Source organism: Cinclus cinclus, chromosome 1 (genome assembly GCF_963662255.1).
Source record: "Cinclus cinclus chromosome 1, bCinCin1.1, whole genome shotgun sequence".
Lineage (NCBI taxonomy): Eukaryota > Metazoa > Chordata > Aves > Passeriformes > Cinclidae > Cinclus > Cinclus cinclus.
The window spans coordinates 213,423-237,868 of NC_085046.1; the positions used below are offsets into that span (position 1 = coordinate 213,423).

Sequence of the window (24,446 nt, forward strand, 5' to 3'; positions counted from 1 at the left end):
CCTCTCCTCTCCTCTCCTCTCCTCTCCTCTCCTCTCCTCTCCTTCCTCTCCTCTCCTCTCCTCTCCTCTCCTCTCCTCTCCTCTCCTCTCCTCTCCTCTCCTCTCCTCTCCTCTCCTCTCCTCTCCTCTCCTCTCCTCTCCTCTCCCCCCACTGCAAGCAGAGCTGTCTTCCTCCTGGCAGAGTGGGGCTATGTGGCCCCCCCCTCCCGTGGGGCACACAGGACATGGCGACACACAGAAATGGCATGGGATGCAGGTGGAGCATGGATGGAAGCAGGAGAGGCTCAGGCAGTGAAGGAACTCACACCTCTACTAATCCAACAGATTTATTCTGGTAACACACTTGCACCATACAAAGTAGCACAGGTCACCGGGCAGAGATACCAGCCCCTTACAAAAGAGCATGGACAATAAATATCTACCACATGTCTAGAGCGGCGAGAGCAGGACCCACCAGCGCCCGAGGGCCACGGGGAGAGCAAACTCTGATAAATACAATATGAAATTTACAGTCTGTTGAGCAGAACTCATTCAAAGTGCTTAGGACAGAGGGAAATACCAAGTCATACATGGCATGGAGCACAACCAATACATTCAGAATCACAACAATGGCAGGAGGCAGCAGCAGCATCTCTCTGGAGCGTCCTACACACCCCCTCAGTCCAGGAGGGCCCCGTGTGCTTTGGATCAGAAAGGGATACGAGCCCCGCGCGCCTGGGACACCAATTCACCAGATTTTGGGCCCAGAACCAAACAAAGAGATTGAAAGAGAAGAAAACTAAAGAGACACAGATGGCTGCTCGGCTGCGAGGAGAAGAGGAGAAGGAGCAGGAGTCCATGCAGGCTGCAGAGGTGCAGGAGGGAAGAAGGAGTGGAGCGCTAGCGGCAGGCGCTGCAGCGGCTCCCGCAGGCAGCAGCAAAGCGTCTTTTGGCCCATCCAGCTCCATGCGCGGCTGTCCCCGGTCCCGGTGTGTCTGCAGGTCTTCCCATCCCAGCAGGGTTGTCCGCCTGGCATCCCCAAGAAGGGGCAGTGCCTAGACAGCATCCAGCAGGCCCAGAAATGTCCCAGCTTAAAGTGCAGGCGCAGGCCGTCTCAGCGCTTCCTAGACTTTACATTGGGGGGATTTAAAAGGCTCCTGCGTGTCTCCGAGTGGGGGACCCATGCTGGCTGGAGGGCGGGCGAGCCTCTAATCTTAGATCAATCCCAGTGCCCATCCCTTATCCGGCCCTGGAGAGGCAATGAAAAGTGAGAGAATTTGTACAGAGGTGCCGTGTGTAACCACCTGGATCTTCTAATTTGGAAGAAGTTGGAAAGGCCTTTTTGTTGATGAAAAGTTGGAAACAGTGGCACATATCTGCAAATATCGAAAGAATAAAGAGTTTGGCAAGTTATACTCAGAACACGGACACGAGTCTGTCAGTGATGGGTGCCAGCGGACAGCACGGACAGGCCACGGAGTGGGCGCCGGCGGCAGCAGCAGTCAGGGCTGGGGCTGGGCTCAGGACTGGGTGGGCGCCTCAAGGTGCAGGTGGGCGCAGAGTTTGTGTTCACCTGGAGCTCTGGGTCACGTAGACCCCCCCGGGGGGGAAATGTGATCCAGTGGGGAGTGGGAGGGGAGCAGGAGAGGAGCCAGAGCAGGAGAGAGGAGGAGGAGAGTAGAATAAGAAGAGAGGAGGAGGTGAAGAGTAGGAGAGGAGAGGAAGAGGAGGAGAAGGAGGAGAATGGGGAGGAGGGGGAGGAAAGGAGAAGGAGGAAAGGAGGAGCAAAGGAGTCAGGCGTAGCTTGGGACTGGGGCTGCAGCGGCTCCCAGAGCCAGGCCAAGCACCGCACTTTGGAAAGGCCTGTGACCACCTGGGGACCCCACAAGGACGAAGGCTGCTGGCTACACCTGCGCTGCCTGCCTGGGAAAAGCTAGTGGCAGAAAACAGCCTGCCCTTCCTTCCCTTCCCTTCCCTTCCCACCCTGCCTGGTCCTGTCCCACTGTGGGAGGTGTCAGGAGCTGCTGCTGCTGCCATGACCAGATGGGTGAAGACGTCAGCGTGAGCCATGGATGTGCACCAGCACACGAGCAAGCAGGTGAGGTGAGCCCCAGCATCGCGGCGCGGTGAGCCCACGGCGCAGAGCAAGCGTGAGCCCAGGATGGGTGAGCAGCGAGAGCCCTGCACGCACGATGACGTCCACAGCGAACAAGCGCAAGCCCCACACAGCAAGCCGCCCTCCTCCTCCCCCAAGCGTGTGCCCATCCCGGTGAGCGAGCATGGGGCTCCAGAGAGCGTGAACACGAGCCAGCGGCGAGTCCAGGCGCATCGGCGCGGCGAGCAGCACGGGGGTGGCACAGCGAGAGCCAAGCACAGAGAGAGAACGGCGGGGCACAGGGGAGAGCACCCGCCAGAGCTGCTGCACTGGGAGCATGGAGCACGGCCACGGGACAGCTCCAGGCCATTGGGACAGCTCCAGAGCATTGCAGAGAAACAGGGGGACAGCTCCAGGCCATTGGGACAGCTCCAGAGCATTCCAGAGAAACAGGGGGACAGCTCCAGGCCATTGGGACAGCTCCAGAGCATTCCAGAGAAACAGGGGGACAGCTCCAGGGCACTGGGACAGCTCCAGAGCATTCCAGAGAAACAGGGGGACAGCTCCAGGGCACTGGGACAGCTCCAGAACATTCCAGAGGAACAGGGGGACAACTGCAGAGCACTCCAGAGGAACAGGACAGCTATAGGGCATTCCAGAGGGCGTGAGCACATGGAGGGGAAGGCAGTGAGGGAGCAACCCTGCATTGGGAGTGGGGATCTGCTGCGAGGGGTGCTGTGTGCTGGCAGGAGAGGGTGGGGAGCACAGCACACAGACGGGGTGAGCGTGGGCCTGGAGCGTGCACAGAGAGCTGGGGGTGCATGAAATGCAACCAGGGGGAATGCACAGAGTATTTGGAAGGTCAGCGCAGAAGCTTCCAGGGTGTCAGAAGCCAAGCAAGATGGGCACATTCCCAGCACAAGGAGCGGGGAATCTGGGATGCCAAGGGTACAGTGAGAGGGATGGGGCATAGGACACTGAAATTGTGTGGTCTGAGCTCAGAGCAGTAGCAGCTGGTCACAGGGGTGACATGGTGCAACAGGTACGAGGGCTTTGTGGTGGCCAGTTCCACAGACAGCAGACACAGTGTGTGCTGAGCAATGGTGGCTGGAAAGCACATTGAGATGGGGAGAGGAGCAAGGCCAGAGCCTGCACACATACACAGGAACAGAGGCTACACCTATGCTAGACACAGGACTGGGACACATGTGTGCTCACAGCGAGGGGACACTCATGGCTGTGCTCAGAGCAAGGGTGAGTGTGAGGGCAGGACTGTGCACACTGTGTGGACAGCGTGTGCATGGTGTGAGAGCGTGCAGAGAGGCAGGCTGCAAGGCAACCAGCACAGCTGGGGGTTGCAAATGGACCCTGCTCCACCTGGGGCCCACAGCTTCGCTGCCTCCCCTCTGTCTTCCCTCCCTCCACACCCACAGCAGCTCCCACGTGCGCTGCTCAAGGCACACAGGATTCAGGAACGGGAGCAAGTGGGGTCCCATGCCAGGTGCTGAGCTGTGCACAGCACCACTGGGCACAGCATCAGCGGCACCAAACAGGAGGCCCAGTGACCAGGAGCTCTGTGCCACACTCGGGGCACACAGCCCCAAGGAGAAGATGAGCAGTCACTGGTGCTGTGCACGCACAGCTGCACTCCCTGCGACGAGCAGGAGCTCACACACACTGAACACCCACACGAGTGCACCCTTGCACACTCCTGTGTGTGTGAGCAATGTTCTGCTCCCAGATGCTCCTCATGCACACACACTCTGCCCGAAGCAGCTTACAGCACCACGGTCCCTGCACACGCAGGTCACTCCCCTCTCACACACGGGCACGCTCCTGCCAGCACAGCGCGGGTCACCCTGCGGGACAGCCCACGGGGTCAGGCTGCCGTGTCCCCCCTCCCTTGCCCTCTCCTCTGCTGGAAACCCAGCCCAGAGCTCCCGGGCTCCCTGTGCTGCTTACCGTGAAGATGTTGGAGCGTCGCTTGGACTGCTTGCGGATGGGGGTGGGGGTGTTGGAGGCAGCGATGGTCTCGATCCGCAGCTCCCGCTGGCTGATGCTGGGGGTGGAGGGCACAGAGGAGGAGTAGTCACTGAAGGCTCCTCCACCGTTGGTGGCCTGCAGAAGATGGATGGTCAGGGAGTCAGAGACAGGCTGCCAGGGGCACAACTACAGGAACACCACCTGCCCCACACGGCCTCGTGCCAGTGCAGGGAGTCCCATGCAGGGCTGGGACTAGGTGACATCCAAAAAATCATGGAATCGTTTGGGTTGGAAGGGACCTTAAAGACCATTTAGTTCCAACCCCCTGCCAGCGGCAGGGACAACTTCCACCAGACCAGACTGCTCCAAGCCCCATTCGATCTGGCCTTGAACGCTTCCAGGGATGGGGAGCTCACAACTTCTCTGGGCAACCTAGAGAGACATCCAACGCCAGGCACTGCTCCTGCTCAACAGAGGGGCTTGGGAAGTCTTTCCTCTCTTTCTGCTCTAGCTTTTCCACCAGTAAAATGTTCAAGTTCTGAAATCAAAGAGAAGGGCAGCAAATAGCTAGAGAAACCCAGCTGAAGCCCTTCCAAACACAGGTGTGGAACAAGGCCTGAGGCAGCAGGGTCCCATGTAGCTGTGCCCAGCAGAGGGGCACAGCTGGGGCACCTCCATCTGCTCCCAGAACACAGGGTCACTCTCCTTGGGTAGTCATTCCCTTCCTCTCCACTGAGCCCATCAGACGTGAGGCTGTGAAGCAGCCCAAAGCCTGCCCAGCTCCAAGTGCCACTCATCCGTTCCCTGTCTCACGAGGACAGCCATGATGCCAATGGGGATGCCTTCACCTTCCTGTGTCCTGAAGCACGGAGTGCCACACCCCAAGCTCACGTTCTGTGTGAAACCCATCTCTGCTGCTGGTTTGGAGGTCTCTCTGAGCAGACCCTGAGGCTGGCACACACCTCCCATGCCTGCTGACCACCAGAGCCATGGCTGCAGTGGCCCATGCCTGGGAACACCCAGGGCTTCACTAACACCTCACTGGACTTCAGTGGACATCTTCCTGGCAGCAGGAAGATCCAACCATGCAGCCATGCACCGATGTCACCAACACATCTCTTCCAGACAAGACTGCTCACACCCACCCTGCCCATGCCAGCAGTGTGGGCAGCCACTGGACAGGGCTTAGGGGCATACCAGAAACACCACCAGCATGGAAGCATTTCAGGTCTGCAGCCCAGGACATGTCACTATGACACAGCACATGGCAGCCCGAGCTCCTGGACAGTTCTGAACAGTGTTTCAGGAACACATGGAGGAACTGCCCCTAGAAGGGCAGCTGAGCTCCAGCACCCCTGAAGAGGAAGCCTGCCTCCTCCCAGCTCCATGCTCACAGCGTGGTGGCACCAACGGCCCAGTGATTTCCTCCATCCTGCCTACACTCTGAGCAGGAATGGAGCCCACGGAGGGTGATGATTTGCTGAAGAGGCTTGGCCAGAGACCCCCATCCCCAGGGGGATCAAAGCCTTATTCTGAGACAAGCACTTCAGAGAAGTGTGAAAGGGGCTGCACAGGCACAGCAGTGACCATGACCCACAGCCTGGTCTCAGGGAGAGGTACAACCTTCATCCAAGCCATGGATCCCCTCATCTTTGACAAGAGATATGGAAGAAGACACCCAATGAGAACCTAAGAGAGGAAAAAGCCACCCAAGCAGCATTTCAGCTTCTTTCTCACAAAAGCAGAGCAAGGAAAATAATTCCATGCTGTGAGCAGGTGGGTGGCTTGGACCATCCCAGCCTGTCTGGAAACAGGAACATTCTGGAGTCCTGAGACACAGAACAAGAGGGAACCTGGTCTGGTTGTGCTTTCCCACAAGTACAAGAGGCTGGGAACTCCGTCTAGAGATGGGAATGTCGCCTGGGAGCTCCTCTGCAGGCTGAGGAACCCCGTGCTGGACAAGAAGGTTCTGCTTCCGAGTACCAGGGGAGACCACCAGGGATCCAAAGGGGCAAAGCAACATGTCACCTGCCAGTGACTTCTGAACCTCCAACACAGAAAGGCGCACACATGTGTTACACTGATTCATCATATGTGAACTAGGTCAAATAAAGTGAAGTATTCCAAGTGTTAGGAACACGAGGAGGATGCAGCAGCACAGACCACCTGCCGCATGGAACAGTGAGCTGGGCATGGCTGCCCCTCCAAGACCAGCTCCTGGCCATGCCTGCCATGTCTCGGTAACTTTGGCAGCACGTTCATGATGCTGGGACTGTGGGGAGGAGCCAGTTCTGAGGAGGCTGCAGAGTCTGAGCTCCTGCCAGAGCAGCTGAAACAAACCCTGTGGATGCAGATGATGGACATTGAAGCATCAAAGAAGAAATTTTGCTATACCCTGGTTTATATTTCACTTACTCCCTGCAGTGCTGTGTGTCGTTTCTGTCCGGCGAGAATAACTTTCCTTAGCCTGTAAGTCTGCCTGGTGTTGGAGCCAAGGGTACTGTCCCTGAGTGACGAAGGACACTGGCCTTTGCACCTCCCATGTCCCACAGACCAAACCTCAGGAAGGGTTCTGGGGCTGGAGGACGGCTCACACCAGGCTATGAAGGCAAGCTGCCACCAGTCTGGGGGCAGAGGAGAAAGTCCTTCAAAGATAGAGTGGCTCAGGCAATCCTGAGCCACCACTGCTCCACCAGAGCAGGGAGCTCCAGAAATTCAGTGGGATCCAGAGACACAGGACAAACTTCAGGGATGTGGGAGAACCCTGACAAGATCTGACAAGGTCTGGGTTAGTACCACGTGTCTGCTATTGGCAGGTACTTTGCTAGTGGACCTGAACAACCACCTGTGGTCACCACTGGAATCTGAGAACACCATGGAAACTTGGTCAAGGACCTGTGGGACAAATTCTTCCCATTAGTGTGTAACTGATGGAAGAGCATCAGCAGTGCCACGGGGTGCCTAGGAAGGGCAGAACACAGCTGGAGTTCAAGGGCAGGAATTCCTGGTGTAACAAGGTCTGGGTCAAGGAAGGGCTCTGAGTGCAAGAGCACACACAAACAGCAAACACCAACCTGGTGTCTGTGGAAAGAAAGGAGAAGCCAGAGGAGCGTATGGACAATGGACGTGGGCACCATGAGGCAAGCAGGCAACAGGACACAGGCTTCCATGAGGAAATGCCAACGCCTGCTGCAGCTCCTGAACTCTGACAGAACATGCTGCAGCAGGCCAGAGAACACTGCTACCAGCTCAAGTAAGCTGCCCTTGGGGCTTCGTTTCATTTGCAAACTGATTTTCCACCTCTTTCATCTGATCTCTCACAGAGTCTGGATGAAGGCCCTCCCAGTGCCCCCAGAGAGCCCATGCAGGAAGGGGGACCAAGGCCATTGGAGAAGAGCCACCATACGAGGCAGCCCAGAGCACGGGGGGATGGCAGCAGCTCCAAAAGCCCAGGGGGGCACCCAGTTCCCTCCACCAGTCTGTCAGGTACCTGCACCAGGTACCTGTGTTACCTCCTGCCAGCTGCTGGGAACCAGTTTCCTGGCAAAAAAACAAACTGCCATCCCACAGCAAACACAACAGTGACTCACCCACAGCCTGGGGAACTCCCAAAGGCATCCCAGAAGCCCTGAAGAAGGACTCAGAATGGGGCAGCAAAAGTGAGGAAATCAGGTAGAACAACTCTGCAGGTGCTGCAAGCACCCACTGGCCCAAGAAACTCCCATCCCCTCCCTGCAGGCAAGGGCCAGGAGCTGCCAGGAGGGAGCAAGGTAGGAGTCAGGGCCAAGTGAGGAGTGGGATTCCCAAACCCATCCAACCTGTTCACTCAGAAATAGGTGTGGGGAAGATATAGAGAGGAGAGGAAAACAAGAGCTTTCCCTGGGACTGCTGGCTTCTAGGGAATACAAGGTGCCTGCTCCAGTGGGTGCAGACCCACACCCCTCAAACCACTGGGAAGGCCAAAGGGACAGATCTATCTCCCCAGGTAGTGCAGGACTCCAGGGCTGACCTGGAGATCAGACTGATGCTGGATACAGTAGCCAAGGTCAGGGGCCTGACAAGCACATCTAGTGACTCATGAGAGCTGGTGGAAAATCCTGATCAGGGCTGACCTGCTCCTACAGCTCCCTTTCCCTCCCCATGGATGGAGCAATGTCCTGCAGGCTCCAGGCACCGCTGTGGAGTAAGAGGAAAAGCCCCAAACTCCCAAAGGCAGAAATGAAATCAGGGCCTTTGGATGGTTCCCAAGATGCTCATGCAATGTGCAAGGAGACCAGGACACATCTACAGCACCACTGTCCCAGAAGAAGGAAATCCTCCAGACAGACGGGTAACAAAACCACCAGGGTCCTCTGGAGCCCTTCCTCTCCCAGTAACCATGCCAGACTGGTCCAACTGACAGACCAGACAAGCAGTGGCCATTTCCAAACAAGTCAGTTTGACTCAGCCAGTAGTATCAAGCTACATCCAGAAGAGGTGTGCCCAGAACCACAGAAGAGGCAGAGCTGGGTCCCAGCTCCTACCTACCATAAGAACCCTTTGGGGAGACCCCTTGTTCCCATTCCAAGAGAAGTGCCTTCTCAGCTGGACCTGCAGCGGACAGCACTGTCCCTGCAGCATGGGCCAGGCCAGGCCCAGAGCAGTATTGCCAGTCCCAGTTCCAGGGGCTCCTCCTGCCCCTAAATGCCAGTCCCACTGTTCTAGGGACTCCTCCTGCCCCACCAGGCAGTACTTGGAGGGAAGGGGATCCTTCTGTCCTAAGTGCATGTCTCACCTGCGTACACTGATACCTGCAGCACAAGGCTTTTCTCCACCTCATCTTCTGTGCTCCTAAATGCTTCCTTGAGAGCCTTTTCCCTGTTTTCCCTGTGCCAGTTACTGCTCTTTGACTTGCAAAAGCAACTAAGAAACCCTGTTGAGAGCCCAGACCCTCAGGTATGGCAGAGTTCAGCTCTGCTTCACAAACACCTTGCACTCTCCAATTGGTCCTTCCTGGCAAAGCGAGCCTGTCCACCCCGTTCCCAGAGCTGCCCCACCACATATGGCTGGGCCAGGAGCAGGGGACACCAGGGCACTACTCCCCAGTACCCAGCTGGGCATTGTGCCCTCCCACACAGGCAGCCTGAGTACACACCTGAGTGTGTGGGCTGCTCTGCCCAGGTCCCTGTCACAACCACCAGTTATGGGTGAATTTGTTTCCCAAAGCCACTTGGACTTTCCCTGAGGACAGTGGGGAGCAGCTCCAGAACCTCACTTCCAAGCCCATGCAAGAGCAGGTAAATACTTCATGGCCTTTTAGGATCACTCACCACTGCTTCACTATTTTTAGAAGTGTCTTTAGTAATGCGGGAGAGCCGTGCAAGCACCAGGGCGAAGATCACTGCATGGGCCATTGGCACTGAGAGGGCTTGTGGTGGGACCACACAAGACCCCAGGAAGACAAATTGACTCTGATCACCCTCGTGGGGCCCAGGTTTGCTGAGGGCAGCAGAAACACGGCACTGGACAGGCACAGAGCAGGGCTGGGGAGGGGGCACAGGCCATTGCTCCCTGCGAGCTGCATGCTGTGTTACTTCCCTTCACAGCTCTGCTTCCCACCACAGCTCCCTACGTCCCTCCAGCCAAGGCAGGAGCACAGCAAGGTACAGAGAGAAAAGATCTGTTCCCGAGCAGGCAGCCAGAATTCACCTCTACACAAACGTCGTCTGCAAGCCGTGCTGAGAGGTGCTCTGTGGGAAGGAAAGGAGAGGAAAGCAGGGACGGCTCTGAGCAAAACCTCACAAAGCTCATGACATGCAGTTAGAATCTTCTTCCAAAATTTGCTTCCCCGCAGCCAGCCCTAAAGCCACCCCTTTTGTTCAGTGCTGCCTTTCCTCAAGGGAGCTCTTTCATGTCACACCTGTGTATTTTAGGTCAGGTTTGGCCTATCACTGCACTCATTCCTCAGCTAAACCAGTGAAGTTCTTACTTTGCTCCTGTGTCGGGGTCTCTTCCCTCCCACCCATTTTTGCTACTCCTTCAGGTTCCATGCACAGTCCCATGCGTGACTGGATCCAGACTGGGGAACCTGGGGGTCTGGCAGCCCCATCCCTCACACAGGGAAGGCTTTTCAGTTTCACAGTAAACACACTACCTGGCACAGTCAGTGCCAATGACACGTATTTATTGGGACCTTTCTCATACTTTGGACGTGGAAGAAAACACTAAACGAGTGTGAAGCTCCCCGGAGAAATGCTGACCTTGGCCACCAGCCTCTTGCTTCCCTTGCAGCACAGGTGGCCTCTCCTTCTCAACCAGGCTCATACTATACACAATTTGCTAATAAAACCCTCACTCAAATTACCTGAGACTCAAATCTGAACTTCCCTGCAACTTTGCTCTCCACCTTGGATGTCTCCCTTTGAATTTGTCCCCAGCTTTCTGGACACAAGCACACTCTGACAGAACCTGGCTTTGCAGCCTTCCCCAGCAGCCCATCCACAGATTTTACTTGAACTTGCTGGTGTCCAGGTGACCTGGAGCACTAGGAAGCTGGCACAGGTCTCTGCAAAAACCTGCACTCACCTACTTGCAATCCAGTCTCAGAAGCCTCTACAACCAGGCAGCTGGTGGCTGCAGATATGGCTTAGGTCTGTGCAGGGACAAGCTCCTGTGATGGGGGCCCAGGAGTCCTCCCAGGGCTAGGAGGTTCTGACACACCCAGAATTTCAAAGGCAATCAAACCCCTTATGGAAAACCCATCAGCTACATGTGCAGTCCCTCAGGTACAGGCAGATTTCCTGCAGTCCCTGTCACAGATCCTGGGATTCCATATGCCAATTGCTCCACAGATGGAATCTCCCGAGTGCCCTGGGGAGCAATGGAGCCCAGGATCTCTCCTTTCTTCCTCACCAGTAGCCCGGCCAACATTTTTGTGGGCGCTGGGAATGTAGCAAAGCTGGAATGCAGTGAGGTGGCTGCCCAAAGGATCTCCTTCCCCAGCCCCTCCCCATGGAGCCGGTCCTGCCTCAGCTCTGCTCCAGGATCACAGAACAAACACCTACAACATCACCACCCCCCCCCACACCAAAACCTTGGCAACCCTTACCAACAGCACCGAGCCCGTCCTGTGGCAGAGGAGGGGGAACCTCCTTCCCTGTTCTGCTCCTTCAGCTCACCACTGAACCCAGCTCTCCATAGGGCCATCACCTCAGAAGCCCCTCAGATGCATGTGCACATAGACCATCAGCTTCCCAAGCCCAGGGGAAGCAGGAGCTGAAGCTGTGCCCACCCAGCTGGGGCAGCCAGAGCATCACCCACCTTCTTACACACCCCCTGTGCTGCCCAAGAGCTCCCCACACACCACTCAGGACTCTGCTGCGTGTCCGCCACAGGACCACACAGGCTGGGGACCGTGAGCCACACCCAAAGGTTTAGACATGAAACGATCTCAGGGCAAGCACCAAACTGTCACTTAATCATAAAATCATAGAGTGCTTTGGGTTGCAAGGGACCTCAGAGACCATCTGGTTCCAACCCCCTGCATAGGCAGGGACACATTCCAGTAGACCTGGTTGCTCCAAGCCCCATTGCTCCAACCTGGCCTCAGACACTTGCAGGGAAAGAGCAGCCTCAGCTACCCTGGGCTATGGAAGAAGCATCAGGGTGACACCACTCTGCTCTTCCAAAGAGCCAGCCCAGTGGTACCAGTCTAAGGCTGAGCTGTTGGGCACTGAACTGAGGGTGTGGAGAACACAAGAGGTCCTTGGCTTTCCTCGTTGCCATTCCCCACCTGGTTGATGTGGACAGAAGGAATGGAGGCTGCAGAAACAGATGAGTGGCTGGGTGAGTTGGGCAGTGACTTGCAGGGGCCGATGGACAGCTGGTGCTTCTTCCGGAGAGCCACCACCTTCTGAGCCACTGCAAAAGGGAGAAAGGGACAGGGTCAGAGCTCAAAAAGCAGCCTCCTCCGCTCACACATTTCTGGAGGGCTTCAGGGAGAGCGAGGCCCTTCCCCAACTGATGTGCTGCCTGCACTGCTCAGACTGAGTGCCCAGAGCCCACCTGCCCTCTCGGGCATCACATGGAACAGCAACTCCCCATGGACACCATGGAGGCACCACAAGCCTGGGCCTGATGCAGTACAATCTCTGGGCAGTCCATCACTTCTCAGTCACCCCTCACAGCAACTCCAGGAGCCAGGTACTGGACTGAACTGCCTGGGCAAATGCCACTTCCATCAGTCTGGGCCTTGTGGGTCTGTAAGGTGACACCCTGAGGGGTTCACTGTAGAATCCATGGTGGATCACTAGGGACCTTTGCATGCTCTTCCTCTGTCCAGATCTGGAGTGCTGGGTTTGCTCTGAAATACTGAGTGCTGCTCAGGTGCTGGTGCTCACAGTGACACTGGGCAGTGGGGCTGCTCAGGCCCTGTGGGCAGGGCACACCTCACTGGCTGTACAGGGCACACCTGTACAGAGCACACCTCGCTGGCTGTACAGCAGAGCTGTGTGTGGTAACCAGAGAAACCTAAACAAAGACTGGTGTTAGGGATGGCAGAAATTATCCCAGAAAAGTCTGACTGATGCTCATGAAGTGGAAGAGCCTGAGCCTGGCACACAGGAAGGTGAAGGTCACCTCAAGGTGCCCCTTTTCAGGGTTGGGGAGATGTTATCCCTGCAGTGTGGTCTCACTGGTTAATTCCTCATTAGCAGTAGTGGTATGGGATAACTGATGGGCAGACTCTGCCAGGCTCCCTGCCCACAACAGCAGTGGCTGAAGGCTTTTTCTGGGCAATTCCTGGCCCCTGGGGGGCCAGAGCTCACAGTGTGCTCACAGGGATGGGAGATGTCCCCTGGGCAGGGGATCCAGAGCCTCCCTGGGAGCTCACGCTGGAGCCTGCAGCCTGTGCTGGAGGGGGACAATGGAGAGTAGCAATGCCACCAGGGCCTCAGCCACAGGTTCAGGGCCATGGACACTGGCTGTCCTTTCCTGCCCTCTCCAGTGCTCAGGGCAGAGGAAGGGCAGGACCATGCACTTGCGATCTGCAGCAGAGGCAAAGCTCAGGAAGTCACCCACAGCAGGGGCAGCACAGCTGCCCTGCAGGGCCACGGCTTGGTCACTCCTCCTCCTCCTCCTCCTCCTCCTCCTCCTCTTCCTCAGGAACACTGCCAAGGGGACCATGGCTAGGGGCTCCCTGACCTTTTCTTGCTACAGAAACACCCTTAAATGAAGCCAAAGAACTGAGCCCCACCCCACCACTTACAGCTCCTTGCAAACTGTCCTGGCATCTGCTGAATCTGAACCCCAGATTTCTGCGAACAGGAACTGTGAGAACAAACCTGGGAATAAAGTTCTTTAACCAGACCTCTTCAGAGCCAAGAGAACAGAAGGCTCATTCCATTTCAGCCCCCACCTCAGTGGCAGGCCTTCCTCAGGGAATCCTGAAGCTGAGAGAACACCGCAGGACACAGCCCAGCTTAGGGCACTGTCCCTGCCTGTGCCAGGGCCACCTCCTGGCAATACTTGGCAATACCAAGATCCCATCCTCTCACCACATAAGTCACTGTGACATCTGTGGACTTGGGAAGGATGGAGCAGCACAATTCCCACAAAGCGAGCAGGAACTCCGGTGGGAATTCTGCCAGGACATGAGAACCCAGCAAAGAGGAAGCGACCCCCGTTCTCCTGCCACGTGTCCTTCCTATGGTGACCTTTGGCAGCCTGACTGCCCAGATATAGCCTGGGCCACAAAAGCCCCAACACCATCGGGCACAGATTGCAACGTGCTCAGCCCAGACACGCACAGCTCAACCACACACAGCCCCAGGCTACACACTGGACACCAACCCACTCTGAGGAACAGGCTCTGCTGCTCCTGCCTGAGCTGTGGTGGCACAACAGCCAGGGCCACCCAGCTCTTGGAGAATCCCTGTGCAGTTGGTGGAGATGGAGACACCAATTTTTCTGTATTGGAGCATCCCCCCAACTCTGCAGCACCATTTGTGCATGTGGGAAGAGCTGTCTGTGAACACCAAGGGGCAGGGTGGTCACTCCCTCAAGCTCTTGTGCCAGCACACTGACCTGCTCCCTGAAAAGGTCAGTGGCCACTGGCTGTGACCCAGGACAGTGGCAGGGAAGGGCTCTCTAGAGGTGCAGCACATGCTCCACACAGCGCAGGCAGCCTCGGCACCGGAAGCAGCTCTTCCTGCTCCTGCTGTGGGAAGAGGACATCCTTCCCAGCCTGCCAGGGTACGTCTGCTGGGATCTGGGTGGCCACTTGTGTGGAGCAAGTCATATAAAGACAAGATCCGACTGGCAAGGATTGCCATGTGAGGCAAGGTCCTCACGGAATCAGTGACTTCCAGAACTCCACAAGATCCCAGAGCAGCTGCACCAGGACCCACCAGATACCAAACCAGCTGCATCATGATCCCCCAGTTGTCACTAGGAAGAACTGCTGACCCACTCCAGAAACACCTCATCCCATCAGCTTCAGGCCATTGCTCCTTGTCCTGTCACTCGAGGGAACACACAGTCCCCTTCAGGGTAAGGTCACAGTTTATTTAAGCAGACTGCAACCTCCCAGGAGATGGTGCAGGTTCCCTGTGCCCCTCAGCATCGCTGTGTTGCAGACCCCTCTCCAACCCTAAGCAGGAATGCTCTCACACTGTCCCCGAGAGGAACAGCTGCCCCATCCAGCTGTTCAGGTGCTGCTTTCCTACTCCAAGGGCAGCACAAACTCCTGTGTGAGACCACCCTGCTGCCCCATCCACCCTGCCCTGGCTGCAGTTACCGTCCTGGAAGACCCTCTCCACATTCAGGCCGTAGGTAGCACAGGTCTCGTAGTAGGTGCAGCGCTTCAGATCGTTGGAGAGCTTCCGTGCACGGGAGTCGTCGATGACGCGGGGGTTCGTGGCACTGATTGCATCTGCGAACCAAAGGGACGGCAGGCTGAAAGGCAAGGACCCTGTCCCACCTATCCACAGCTCCCATGACACTTCTGGCCTCCCTCCCTCCCTCCCTTCACAAAGAGGAACCACCTCCATAGCACTGCCCCATAAATGTCTGTGATCACAAAGTCCCATGTTGGTAGAAAAATGGATGAATCTCTGTAAATGAACCTGACTCAATTTCCCAGACCACCCAGCCACTGACATTTCAGCAGACAGAGGCAGAATACCTCTGGGAGGTGTGGGGACCAAGGCCAGGCAGCCCCAGCTGCCAAATAAAATAGATTTCTCAGTGCCCACCATTTTAGGGCTCATGGCCAAGCCCTACATGTTAAAGAATCCAAGGGAGAAATCCTCCTGGTTTAATGAGAAAAGTCAACTCTGCTGGGATATCTCCAGAGCCAAGCAATTCCTGGACAGCTCTAAAATACAGGCTCAATTTGTATCCCAGATATCCACCAAGTATTGCCTGTTCTGGAAAAGCTTCCTTCCAAAAAGAAATACAATTCCTTGAAGACAAGCCAGGGACAAGTGGGGGCTGTGAACAAACCTTCTCAGGTGGGGTAGGAGAACTGGGACTTGCACTGTGAGGAAGCCTTCCTCGAGCTCTCCAGATGGTTGTGTGCCTGTCCCAAGGCTAGAACCTCACCTGGTTCCCTGTCTGGGACAATAAAGGTGCTGACCTGTCCCACTCCTGCAACTCCACAGTGCATGCTGACACCCCATTCCTGAGCCAGGATCAATCAGTCCTAAAATTCATTCCACAATCTCTAAATACCCAAAGTTTAACAACTTTGTTCTGCTTTTAATATGGGGGTCTGGAGCAGAAACCCTTGGACTCCGTCCCACTGCTCCTGCCTGTCTTCCTAGCCTCAGAACTTCTTCCTGGCCAGGAACAGGTCACACAGTGCTCAGGAACTGTCCTGTCCTGCCAAGACAGCTTTTCCCTACATCCATGTCCTGTTCCTGCTCTCTACTGTCACACAGAGAACTCTTCACCCCGGGCTCCCTCCTGCCTGTGCTGGCAGAGCTGGGGGAGCAGCAGGTTATCATGCTATTTCCAAAAGGAAAGTGGCTCCATGGAATGGGGCAGCTCCCTGTGGGGAAGCTGAGATGGTGGGAGCAGGAGCTCCCTCCTCAGGGCCCTGGGCTGGGGCCTCAGAATCATCCCTCAGCCCCATGTAAGGCTCACAGACCAGGATCCTCCCTGTGCATGCAGGGCTGGCACCCCCTGTTCTCGGGCCAGGGGTCACACTGAGGAGGTGTGGGGGAGCCCAGCCGTGATCTCACCCTGTGTGCCCACCAGCACCATGGGCACCTCCGCTGTGTTTCGGTAGCTGCAGAGCCGCAGGTAGTAGTTGTAGACGGTCTGGAAGCTGATCTCATCCTCCAGGCTGAAGACAAACACCACTGCATCGACCCAGGCTGCAAACTGAAGAGAAGTGGCAGGATTACAGCACGGATGAACGGCTGGAGACCCAGGCCCAGAGCAGCCAGCAAGGGCAGCCACACCCCGGGCTCAGCCAGCACTGCCTCCCCCCAGGCCCTCAACAGGATGGGTGGGAAAGGACCACAGGGAGCACAGGTCTCCTACCTGGAGTTCAGGGGGCCCCCCTTCATCTCGAATCAGCAGCAAGTAGCTCTGACCATCCACCACGATCTCCTTCTTAAAGCGGCCACCTTGGGGAGCAAAGCCGCCGGTCAGTACGGGGGTGCAAGCAGGGAACACCCCAGACGAGGGCCAGGGGAGCTGCAGAGCCCCATGGCAGCGGTGAAGGAGGTGCAAGGACTGGGATCACCTTCAGCACCACAAAGAGGAGTGAAGACCCAGTCCAGGGCACCCTGGGAACCAGATCCTACCCTCTGGAGACTCCTCCTGCACGTAGGTGCCGGTCAGGTAGCGGTGCACCAGCGCTGACTTGCCACTGGACAGGTTCCCCACGATGCCCTGGAACAGACACATGTGTCACCTGTGTTCCCAGCACGTGTCCCTGTACATGAGGCCGTCCCTGTACATGAGGCCATCCCTGTGAGGTGACACCAGTGCTGGGGCACACGCTGATGAGAGGCAGAGGTGTCCCTGAGAGGACACAGGGATGGTGTGACCCAGCCCAGTGTTTGGTGGGAGGCCAGGGGACTGACTGGGCTCAGCCAGGCAGAGAACAGCCAAGACTAGGGCACAGCCACCTGGAAGAGGCCACTGAGTACTCTCGTCCTCACCTGAACAGGCACAGCCTTGTCAGGGCCACAGCAGCTCTTCCCACACCCTTTCTGTTCCTCAGGGAACACTTGCCATCTCAAGTCAGAAGGAGAAAAACCTCTTCTCCCAGTGCCCCCATGCCCAGATTTGGGGTGTTGCAGCTCAGGACAGCAGCTGGCAGTAGAAGGGAAGAAGAGAGCAGCTCCATGTTGGGTACAGGCCCAGAACATGCTCAGCCTGAGGCAGCAGCACCACGGCAGCACTTCATGCATGTCCCAGCGGAGCCAGCGGTGCCGCCCACACGGGAACACCCAGCCCCAGTGTTCAACCAAACCAAAGGATCCAGCCACTGAGCACCCAATGGAATTGGCTGGGAGCACATCTAACTGCACACCTCAGACTGGCTATCAAGTGCCGGGGGTTGCCCTGGCATGGGCCAGTCATAGAGCCCAGCTCTGCTCATTGGCAGGTCTTCCTGACTGTCTAATGCTGCTTAACTGTGGAACCAGGATCTGTAGCACAAGTCTGATGAGAATCAGCTGAGGGAGCAGGAGGGGCTCAGCGTGGAGAAAAGGAGGTTCAGGGGGAACCTTCTCATTCCACAACTCTCTGACATGAGGGTGCAGCCAGGTGGGGACTGGGCTCTGTTCCCAAGTAACTAACGACAGAAGAGGTAACATCCTCAAATTGCATCAAGGGAGGTTTAGGTTGGATATCTGGAATCCTTTTTCCACAAAAAGGGAAGGGGTCACCTTCAGCTGAAGGTGAACCAAGTCACTGTCCCTAGAAGTGTTCAAAAAATGTGGACACAGCACTTGAGGACAGAGTTTAGTGGTGAACACAGTGGTTGTGCTGGTTGGACTTGATGATCTTAAAGGGTTTTTCCAGCCTTAATGGTTCTGTGATTCTGTACAGCTGCATTCACATGGCCACACCAGTGGCCGGGTGAGGAGTGGCTATGAACACTAAAGCTGCCTCTGCCACCATGGAAGTTTACAGCCAAACTTTTCCAGGCACAGGGATGAGTTTGGCAGGTGAGTCACCACCAGGCAGGTTCTCCAACTCTCAGGCAGGCACGGAAATGCTCCCGCTGCTCTGGGTCCTGCCAGGGATCCTGCCAGGGATCCTGCCCCAGGCCATGCACATGACCCCCATGAGGAGCAGAGAGGCACCAACCCTGTGGCAACCAGCACTCTGCAGCACAGACCGTGCCACCAGAGCACAGGACACCATCCTGTCTGCCAGCTCCTCTGGTGCCAACGGAGCCAGCACGTGGCAGGACAGGGAGTACGGACTGCCACTGCCACATCTGTCATCCCTGAGAGCAGACCCGGCAGTGTTCACACAGAGACAGCACAGAGAGCACAGCTGGGCTGCAGCCCTGCCCATCCTGCACATGTGTCCCTGGAGCCACACTGAGCCAGGGGCTGCACAGATGCGGTGCCCATGCTATGGACAATGGGAACAGCCTACCTCCTGCCTGAGCCCTCCCTGCTAAGCAGCATATCCACAGAATCATGGAGTCCCAGAATGGGTTGTGTTGGAAGGAAAGGACCTTCAAGCAATCCACTCCCTGCCATGAGCAGAGACACTTTCTGCTATCCCAGGCTGCTCTAAGCCCCGTCTAGCCTGGCCTTGGACACTTCCAGGGGTCCAGGGGCAGCTCCCCTGCGCAACCAGTGCCGGGGCCTCAGCATTTGTCACAGGGTGACAAGAATTCTCTCCCAGTATTCCACCTAACCCTGCCCTCTGTCCATTGGAAGCCATTCCCCTTTGTCCTGTCACTCTAGGCCCATGTCCCAAGTCCCTATCCAGCTTTCCTGGAGCCCCTTCAGGCACTGAAATGGGTTCTATCTCCAGAACCTTCTCTTCTCCAGGCTGAACACCCCCAGCTCTCCCAGCCTGGCTCCAGAGGAGTTTCAGTACTCAGAGCATCTCCATGGCCTCCTCTGGACTCACTCCAGGTCCATGTCTATGTTTTGCTCGGGGCCCTTGACACGGACACAGCCCTGGTCTCTCAGGAGGAACTCTGGAGGGCCCAGCCCTGGGCAGGCAGCTCAGAGCTTCAGTGCAGTGCTGGCCATGGCTCCTCTGCCAAGAGAGCGGCTCCCGAGGCTGACCAGCAGCAAGGCTGCCATACCACGCCAAAGATAAACACTCCAGCGGCATTTAGCTCTAGAACTTGGACAGAGGCTGCACTTACACTTTCCACACAGTGCAAACTCTGACCTGCACCTCACCAAAATCTCACTGCTCTGCTGTGTCCTTGAGCTCACCTGGGTCTTCAAACCAGAATTGACAATCCTGAGGAACACAACCCCTGAGAGGCAGCAAACTGGAGCCAAACAAGGTGTGTAAGCACTGTAGGAGCCTCTGTTCCATGGTTTTGGGGAGAATGCAGGAACACGGTCAGCACTGTGCTGGCGCTGCCCAGTGCCAGGTCCAGGGAACGAGTCCTGCCCGGAGGCACTGTCAGTGCCCCTCTGCAAGAGCTCAGTCACTGCTTTCTCCTGGCCTGCAGCACTGGGAGGGAGCTTCTGGGGGAAACTGAGGGAGGGAAAACTGCTGAATGCATCCTAAATACATCTAATTATTCAAAGACCTTTGAGAAAGTATCGTGAACGCTTGGGAACACATTCAGGGAGAGCAGCAGGACCCTCAGCTCCTGCAGGAGAGACAGAGGACACAGATTTGCTTGAAAATGGGAAGGAAGTGAAGCTTGGCAACATTTCTTGTTGGGGTCAGTGTTGGGCCCTGCATGACAAGGAAGACCCTGGAGGGGCTGGAGTGTGTCCAGGGAAGGGAATGGAGCTGGGAAGGGGCTGAAGCCCCAGGAAGGGCTGAGGAAGCTGGGAAAGGGGCTCAGCCTGGAGAAAAGGAGGCTCAGGGGACACCTCTGAATCTGCACAACTCCCTGACAGGAGGGGACAGCCAGGGGGGTCGGGCTCTGCTCCCAGGGAACAGGGACAGGAGGAGAGGGAACAGCCTCAGGCTGGGCCAGGGGAGGCTCAGGTTGGATATTGGGAAGATCCCTTCCTGGAAAAGGTTGTCCAGCCCTGGCACAGCTGCCCAAGGCAGGGGTGGAGTGCCCATCCCTGCAGGGATTTAACATCCAGGTGGATGTTGCACCTGAGGACACAGTCAGTGGTGGCCTTGGCAGTGCTGGGGAAGCAGCTGGACTCGATCTCCAAAGGCTTTTCCAACCCAAATGATTCTGTCACTCTAAACTAGGACTCCAGAAGGCCTCTGGACTTTTAGAAGAGCTGCTTTGGTCAGATCAAATCCTGGAGCAACAGAGATCTCCAGAGGTCATGCAAAACCTGGAACAGGAAAACCTGTTCCATTTGAGGAACAACTGAAAGCTTTAGGATGGTTTAGCTGGCAGCATGGCTTTGCCGCCTTTGCAGAGCCTCAACATCAGGCAGCAAGAACCAAACAGCTGTAAAAATGTTTTTTAAAATGCATTTCACAGGTAAACTAACAACAGTTTTCACAGCTAAACAAACATGAAATTAACATTCATGTTAGATAAACTAACATATGAATATTTGAGGTTTGGTTTGAATCTCAACCGCAGGTAAGACACACTGGCAGGACGGTGCTGGAATGTTTTGCAAGAATTTTGTTATTTTGTTTCTTTGACTTGAAAGAAGTTAATCTTGCAAAAGCTGAAGGGAGAAAAAACTGAAGGGCACACGCCAGGAGCCTGTAAGGGGGGCTGAGGGCTGGCACAAAGAGCACAGAAGAGCAGGAGGAATCACTGAAGCAACCGGCAGCATCCTGCCCACCCTGACACCACCTCCTGGCCAGCCCAGAGCCCGCAACACTGGCCCTGTCCCATTTGGAGGGGCTGTGCCAGGGGCAAGAGGGACAGGGGCAGCGCCCTGACCACGGACACCTCACCCCACAGGGAGCTGGTGAAGCCTGACAGTGGGGTGACCTGGGGAAACCCACCTGGGGAGCCTCACCCCTGAGTTTGGCAGAGCAGAGCTGAGTTCATCCTCCAGCACCCTGCAGGGCAGGGCAGGGACACCTTGGCAGAGGAAGGAGGAGTGCAGTGCAGAGCTGACATCAGTGGGATTCTGAAGGAGCAGTGACACCTCCCATGCCAGGACAGCGGCTCTGGGGCAGGTACCTGAACCATCTGCACCTGCTTCTGCTGCACCAGCTTGAGCAGCAGCACCCAGACAGGCATCACAGCTCTACCAGGGCCAGCAGGGAGGCTGAGCAGCTCAAACGGTGCCTTCTCACCTTCACAGCCATGTGCCCTCCCGGGTCAACAACCTCTGCTCACTCCTGAGAGTGTGAGCTGCTGAGAAACCCCGGTCCTTCCCTGGCACAGCAGCAGCCTCAGCTCCCCTCTCCCTTCTGGGGCTGAAGTTTCTGTGTGTTTCCACCTGGCCACATGAAAATGCAGGATTTTCTTGAGGATTCAGGGAAGGGGTATCCCAGGCACCAGCCACAAGTACTCACCACCTTCAGCTCAGGCACCGAGCGACTCAGGGTCCACTCCTGGCTGTTCACAAATGAATCTGCAGACAGAGGGAAGAAATCATCAGGTTACCCTCAAGATCCCAGCAAGGATCCTCCCTGCTCCCTCCAGGCAGATATATGACTCCTGCTGCCCTTCTACTGCAGAGACACAGAGCTGCACGACGACCCAGCACCCAGCTGGAGCCCCAAAATGGGAGGAGCAGCCAAGCCAAGGGCAGTAGCAGTATGGCAGCAAAGAGGCTGGAACCCTCCCTTCAGCCCTGCAGGAGCACAAAAACCCCTTCAGCATCCCCTGCCCCGAGCACAGAGGACAACGGAAGCACTAGGCACCAGGCACTGGGGAGCACTGGCTGCACGAGACCCCAGAGCTGAGCCCTGCCCTCAGCACGCTGCAGGCTGTGCAGTGGTACCAGCCACGCTCCTGACTGAACACAATTCATTACTGCACGGTATGGAACTGGCAGCGTGCTGCAATCGGCTTACAAAGGCTGTGGCAATCCAGCATGGCTTGAGGAAACACCTCCACCCTGCCACAGAGCATCTGGAGAAGGAGCAGGAGCCTGGAGGACACCTTGAGTACCAGAAGCAGCCAGCAGCCCCTCGTGACAAATGACAGTCCCTCACTCGCCTTGGCAAGGTGAGACCTTCCATCCAACACCAGCTCCAGGGCAGGACCCATAGGAGCAGCACCTCCTGCATGCTTATCACATACAAACAGAAGGGATTTTTGGAGACCAGAAACCTGTGCGAGCTCTGCACCTTCAGGAGCCTGCACTAAACCTGCCAAATCTGTGGCCATAGACTATCTCAGGAATGGGAATTTCAGATGGGCTCAGAAGGGAAGCAGCAAATCCACCAGAGCCAAAAGCAGGCAGCAGTCAAACATGGTGACCAGAGCACTGCCACTCCTCCAGTGTCACCCAAGGCCACACGGAGGGTGGCTCCAGGCCTCCCCAAGCAGCACCAGCCCCACAACAACTCCTAGTGCTTGCTCCAGCAGTCCCCAAACCACTCTCACAGGGAACAGTGCCTTCCCAATATCCCACCCATCCCTGCCCTCTGGCAGTGAAGCCATTCCCTGTGTCCTGTCCCTCCATCCCTTGTCCCCAGTCCCTCTCCAGCTCTCCTGGAGCCCCTTCAGGCCCTGCCAGGGGCTGCGAGCTCTCCCTGGAGCCTTCTCCTCTCCAGATGAACATTCCCAGCTCTCCCAGCCTGGCTCCAGAGCAGAGGGGCTCCAACCCTGGAGCATCTATCTTGTGCTGGGGGCAGCACTGAGCTCCACAGCCCTGGCAGAGCCCACAAGTGCCTGCCCTCACCCCAGCTCACATTCCAGCCCTCATAACTCCTTAGGGGAGGCTGGACATACAACAGCACCAACTCTTCCCCCATCTCTGGGCTAAAGCCTCATCTCACCTCTCTCACCTCACCGGGCAGCCCAAGGCACAGGGAAGAACCCACTCCTGCTCCCCCTGCCAGAAGGCTGTCTGAGCTGCTCAGAGAGCACAAGGCAACAAACCTGACCTGGCACTGTGCCCTTGTCCCTGTTTTGTGCAGCCACCAGCACCCACAGGCCACAACATTCACCCATCATGTTCAAGAAATGTGCAAACATGGTGCTTCTATCTGGAGTTTACCTTCCAGGGCTGACTTAGGAACACTCCTTTTGCAGGAGTTACAGACAAATAATCCCCAGCTCTGCTGCAGGAACACCAGGTTATTATAGCCATCCTGAGAAGTCGTTTCTCTGCGGTGTCTTTCACCTGTTCCTTCCTTTTTTAGGCAGAGGTAATGTTTTTATTACAACAATCCATCAGTCAGGAGGAAAAGTACACATTTGTGAGCCCTTTCCAAAAGGTAACAGCACATCTGTATTTCCAACTGCATCACTGGGTCTAAAAAAAGCTGTCACTTTCACTTGGGACTTCTGCCCCGCTCAGCCTCTTTGTCAGATACTGTGATAGATAAAGCACCATCCAGGCCTTCTGTGTCCCAGCATTCCCTGATGGGAGCAGGCAGCACACACTCATGCTGTGTCACTACACACAGAAGGTTTTTGGTGGGTTCCGAGTGGAGCACAAGGCACAGGCGTTCGGTGATCAGCCTCGGGAAGGAGCAGAGGCAGGGGGAGCCGTGGTGACACTCAGCTGGGCTCCCTTCTGGATCTGCTCAAGGATGACCAGGACAAGCTGCCCAACAATTGCCAGCTGCTTCCTGCACCAGCTGTCCAAACACATCCTTGCCTGGCTTTTAACCCAAGTTCAAGAGTTTGCAACACTTTGATTTTTGACACAGCACAGCCCAACAGCATCCTTGGCATCCTATGACACAATCATACAAGAGATCAGTCCTGACTGGCATGGGAAAAGGAGATTCAGGACAATTCTGTTACTCCCCAGAAGCTTCTATTGATGGAAGTTTCCTGGCACAGGCAGCTCTACTGCAGAAGTTGGAAATTTGGGAGGTGAGGTGGGCAGAGCCCCTGCCATGCAGAAGAGCAGACAAGGCCATAAAGGAGGAACTCTGTAGCTGATGTCCCTTTGTCAACTGGTCATCCTGGACACCTCCAAGATCTACAAACCAGACCCCAGCTGTGGGACAGCAGCATTGAGCACCAAGGAGGCAGGACCAGCACTCTCCATTACAGAGCTTGGACACGGCTTCCTGTGCCCTGAAGACAGCCTGGAGAGGGCTCAGCCACAGACCCACAGCTCCCATCACCCACATGCCGCAGCAAGGCTGGGAGGAGAAAGGGGCTGGCCAGCCA

The 24,446-nt window shown here is 56.4% G+C and overlaps 1 protein-coding gene across 2 annotated transcripts in view; it reads right to left on the reverse strand.

Moving 5' to 3' along the window:
- Positions 1 to 1,292: 1,292 nt before the first annotated feature.
- The window catches only part of AGAP3 (ArfGAP with GTPase domain, ankyrin repeat and PH domain 3), a 56,785-nt gene continuing 33,631 nt past the window's right edge, over positions 1,293 to 24,446 (reverse strand). The window contains exons 2-9 of one of the 2 annotated variants that reach the window (XM_062492914.1): positions 21,662 to 21,720; positions 16,849 to 16,936; positions 16,583 to 16,668; positions 16,279 to 16,420; positions 14,832 to 14,966; positions 11,829 to 11,956; positions 4,037 to 4,192; positions 1,293 to 1,355 (exon numbers count right to left, since the gene is read on the reverse strand). In XM_062492914.1, the coding sequence (XP_062348898.1) occupies positions 1,293 to 1,355; positions 4,037 to 4,192; positions 11,829 to 11,956; positions 14,832 to 14,966; positions 16,279 to 16,420; positions 16,583 to 16,668; positions 16,849 to 16,936; positions 21,662 to 21,720 (857 nt within the window). The remainder of the gene's footprint in view (positions 1,356 to 4,036; positions 4,193 to 11,828; positions 11,957 to 14,831; positions 14,967 to 16,278; positions 16,421 to 16,582; positions 16,669 to 16,848; positions 16,937 to 21,661; positions 21,721 to 24,446) is intronic. The other variant, XM_062492924.1, reaches the window with a different exon arrangement.